Here is a 4,165-nt window from a genome sequence, read left to right as displayed (position 1 = left end):
CCCCCAGGGGGCCCCCGGGGGCCCCTCAGGGGTGGGTTTGTGGGAGAAAAGAGGCCAAAGAGGGCTGGGCAAGGAGCGCAGCCTCGCGCACATCTCTTAACTTGGGGCCCTTGGCTATTGCTTCGCTGCTGAGGCCAAAAAGAGGGTACTGGAGGTAAAGGTCGCGCAGTGTGGGGCGGAGGGTGACTGCTGGCGTGAGCAGCAGGCGAATCAAACCCTGTACGCAAACCCTAAACCCTAAACCCTAAACCCTAAAGCCCAGGCCCTGGGACGGAGAATGCAGGCTCGAGAACAGTCACCGCACGTCCTCCCTAGTTACACGGCATTTGTACGGGACACTCACATGCAAACCCTACGTGCTGAAAGATCACCCCAAACCCTAAACCCTAAACCCTAAAACAGCGAAGCGAGACTCGAGGCTCGAGGCTCGAGAGGCCACAGCGCTGGCGCCACGCTGTCCCTAGTCCTGCAATTCTTTGAAAGGAACACCCGCTTTTATACCCTAAACCCTAAACCCTTAACCCTAAACCCTAAACCCTAAACCCTAGGAGACGCACCAAAATGAGGATTGGGGTGTCCGGGTGGCAGCCGGTGAAGTCCAAATCGTCTCTTGTTACATTCCCTATGGCCGCTGCAGCAAAAAGAGACACAAGTGGCAGACCCTTAAGCAGCAGCAGCAGCAGCACAACAGCAGCAGCAGCAGCTGCTGCTGCTGCAACAACTGCCGCTGCTGCTCGCGAACTGCTGCTGCTGCCGCTCCACCTGCCGCTGCCGCTGCTGCTGCTGCTGCTGCTGCTGCTGACCTGCGAGGTCTCCGGGCCAGACGTCGAAGGGGAGGGCCTTGCAGAAAAGGTGGAACAGCAAAACTCCCAAGGCCCAAGAGTCTTTTCTTTCGGAAGTTAAAATTTTTCTTTTTTCGTAAAGTTGACAACGCATGTTTTCCGGCGGCAAGTACCGCCGCGTCCCGTTCAGACACTCCGTGTTCTGGTTCGCCGGCTGCAGCAGCAGCAGCAGCAGCAGCACACGCGCCAGCTGCAGCAGCAGCAGCAGGGGCGGCAGGCAGCGGCAGCAGCAGCGAAAGCGGTGGCGGCAGCAGCAGCAGCAGCAAGAGCGGTGGTGGCAGCAGCAGCAGCCCAAAAGGCGCTGAGGGGCCCCCTGAGGGGCCCCTGCGCCCGGGGGGCCCCCCCTAGGCCGGGGGGCCCCCTCGGGCCTGCGGACCCCCTCAGGGGACCCCCCGGGGGGCCCCCCAGGCCCGACGGGGGCGCCCCCAGGGGGGCCCTTAGGGTGTGGGGGCCCCCAGGCGGGCCCCCCCAGACCCACAGGGGCCCCCCGGGGGCCCCCAAGGGTGTGGGGGCCCTCCGGGGGCCCCCTCGGGGGGCCCCCAGGCCCTCCGGGGCCCCGGGGGCCCCTAAGGGTGTGGGGCCTCACCGTGCAGAGCCCGTTGTCTCCCAAGTAAATTCTGCCGTCGTGGTGGACGAAAAAGTTTGGGGCTTTTATGTCGGAGTGCACGAGGCCCATTGCATGCAAACTCATCGTGGCGCTGCGCGCAAGCCCGCATGCATGCGTGCATGCATGCATGCATGCGCGCGTGCATGCATGCACAGCCCCACAGGCATGCATGCATGCGTGCTTGCATGCATGCATGCATGCAAGGCCTCACAGGCATGCATGCATGCATGCACGCAAAGCCCAACAGGCATGCATGCATGCATGCGTGCATGCATGCACGCAGCCAAAGCCCCAAGCGCTTGCATGCGGGCTTTCTTAGTCCCCACGAGCCTAGCCTAGGGTTTAGGGTTTAGGGTTTATGGGGAACTGGCAAGCGCTACGCATGAAACTCAATAGGGTTTAGGGTTTAGGGCTCAAGCCTAGGGTTTAGGGTTTAGAGCTTGGGGCCTAGGATTTACGGGTCAAGACAACGGTTTAGGGTTTAGGGGCTAGGGTTTAGGGGTCGAAACAAGGGTTTAGGGTTTAGGGTTTAGGGTTTGGGGCCTCACTACATGACTTGCTTGGCGACTTCTATGCGCACAGGCATTCGGCCTTTCCAAACTTCGCTGATGCTCAAAAGGTCCCCTAAACAAAAATGAAAAATAAAACAATAAATAATAAAACAAATAAATAAAAATAAATTAATTAAAAATAAAGGAAATAGGTCGAGAGTTGAGCCCCGCAGTGTACGTACACCTCAGCGGCGACAAGCAGGCGCATGCACAAGACACAGCAGCAGCAGCAACAGCAGCAGCAGCAACGGCAGCAGCAGCAGCACCACTAGTAGTAGCAGCAGCAGCAATAACAACAGCTTTATCGACAGCACCATCAGCAGCAGCGGTACCGGCAGCCTCTGCATCAGTTACAGCAGCAGCATCACCACTATGGGCTCCAGCCGCAGCAGCAACAGCAGCAGCAGCAGCAGCAGCAGCAGCAGCATACCGGGGAATACGTCGAAGACAACCCACTCCTGGGAGTAAATGCTGCTTTCTGTGTCTGTGTGGATTATCTTTTCTATGGGCTCTATCAAGTCCAAAGGCATCACCACTTGGGATATTTGAGACCTTAACACAAACCCTAGACCCTAAACCCTAAACCCTAAACCCCAAACCCCGACCCCAAACCCCAAACCCTAATCCCCAAACCCTAAACCCCAGATATGTCCCTTGTTCCTGCCACAAGTCCCACCCCGCCTGTCCGCGCCCCTCCCCTGCCCCGACCCCCAAACCCTAAACCCTAAACCCCAAACCCTAAACCCTAAACCCTAACCACTGCTGCACGTCGAGGGCTGGGGGCACATATTTCCACAGGGAAATCTCCTGCTGCACTCTCCGCTTCAGCACATCTTGGTCATACTGGGGGCCCCTTCTGCTGCGGCTGCGCAGCCTGCAGACTTTGACTGCTATCCGCCGCTTGCTGGAGAGGTCCACTGCCTGCAGCAGCAGCAGCAGCAGCAGCAGCAGCAGCGGCAGCAGCAGCAGCGGCAGCAGCGGCGGCAGGGGAGGCAGCGGAGTGGGGGGCGTGCGGGGAGAAGAAGCTCGTGAAGCAGTGCAGAGGGGGAAGCGGCAGCAGCTGGCAGAGTGGCTTGCGCTCTGAGGGTTTAGGGTTTAGGGTTTAGGGTTTAGGGTTTGGCTCACCGACAAAACCACGCCTATGCCCCCTGCGCCCAAAACGTCCAAAAACATTATTCGCATTCGCCCGCCCCGCCTGGCGGCACTTGTCACAACTACTTCTTTGTTGAAGCCGTATGCGTCCCTCCAGAGCGCCTGCAGCAGCAGCAGCAGCAGCAGCAGCAGCAGCAGCTGCAGCAGCAGCAGCAGCAGGAGTGGTGGAAGGCAGCACGGGGCAGGGAGGCTGCGCGCGGCGCGGCGCTCTAGCTGCGTGCAGGAGCGGCGCGGGGAAACTGGCTAAAACGCGCAAACTTCGGGATAAAAAGGATTTTAAAATATCAATTAATATTTATTTTTGTGATGTATTTATATTTAAGATATTAATTCAACATTTACGCGGCCACTTTCACACATTCAGCCCTGCAGAACCTCTAGATCTGCATGCACGACGCGCCAGCGCGCGCCCGAGGCGCAGCGCGCCAGAGCCGAGCCTCAGGTTCAGTTTGGGCTTTGCGAGATATAAAAAGGAATTTAAAAATTAAAAAATAAAATATAAAGCAAAAAGAAAGGGAATTAAAGTCGCAGCCGCCCGGGAATACGTGCATGCAGCGCTGCGACTGGCCAGCAGCAGCAGCAGCAGCAGCAGCGAAACCGCGGGAAAACCCGGACTAAAACCCATCAAAATGACCCCCCAAAACACCAAATTCCATTTTAATAACATACCCTTTCTTTGGAAAGCTCCGGGGGCACCGTTTCCCTCACCAACTCCTTCAGCAGCTCCGGCTGCAGCACCCGCGGGTCCGGCGACCACCGCAGGCCCCTCACCTGGGGGGCCCTTTTGCTCTCTGCGTAGAACTCGTGGGGGGCCCTGGGGCCCCGCGGCCCGTACGGCAGGGGCCCCTGGGGGCCCCCCTGGGGGCCCCCCTGAAACGGCCCCTGGGGGCCCCCCTGGTGGGGCCCCTGGGGGGCCCCCTGGGGGAGCACCTGGCCCTGGGAAGCGGCAGCCCCGGCCTGGGAGGGGCCCCGGACTGGGCTCGGGGGGGCCCCCTGGGGGGCCCCCTGGGGGG

At 59.6% G+C, this 4,165-nt stretch overlaps 1 protein-coding gene across 1 annotated transcript in view; it reads right to left on the bottom strand.

Moving 5' to 3' along the window:
* Nucleotides 1-25: 25 nt before the first annotated feature.
* The window catches only part of ETH_00014495 (Rhoptry kinase family protein ROP21, putative), a gene marked incomplete at both ends in the record, with an annotated part of 5,263 nt that continues 1,123 nt past the window's right edge, over nt 26-4,165 (bottom strand). The window contains 9 exons of the mRNA XM_013377531.1: nt 26-217; nt 558-631; nt 804-996; nt 1,429-1,540; nt 1,998-2,073; nt 2,431-2,552; nt 2,758-2,921; nt 3,126-3,254; nt 3,822-4,157. Coding sequence (XP_013232985.1) covers nt 26-217; nt 558-631; nt 804-996; nt 1,429-1,540; nt 1,998-2,073; nt 2,431-2,552; nt 2,758-2,921; nt 3,126-3,254; nt 3,822-4,157 — 1,398 coding nt within the window. The remainder of the gene's footprint in view (nt 218-557; nt 632-803; nt 997-1,428; nt 1,541-1,997; nt 2,074-2,430; nt 2,553-2,757; nt 2,922-3,125; nt 3,255-3,821; nt 4,158-4,165) is intronic.

This window comes from Eimeria tenella, genomic scaffold (assembly GCF_000499545.2).
Source record: "Eimeria tenella Houghton genomic scaffold, Eth_scaff540, whole genome shotgun sequence".
NCBI lineage: Eukaryota > Apicomplexa > Conoidasida > Eucoccidiorida > Eimeriidae > Eimeria > Eimeria tenella.
This window is presented reverse-complemented; position numbering and strand designations above follow the sequence as displayed.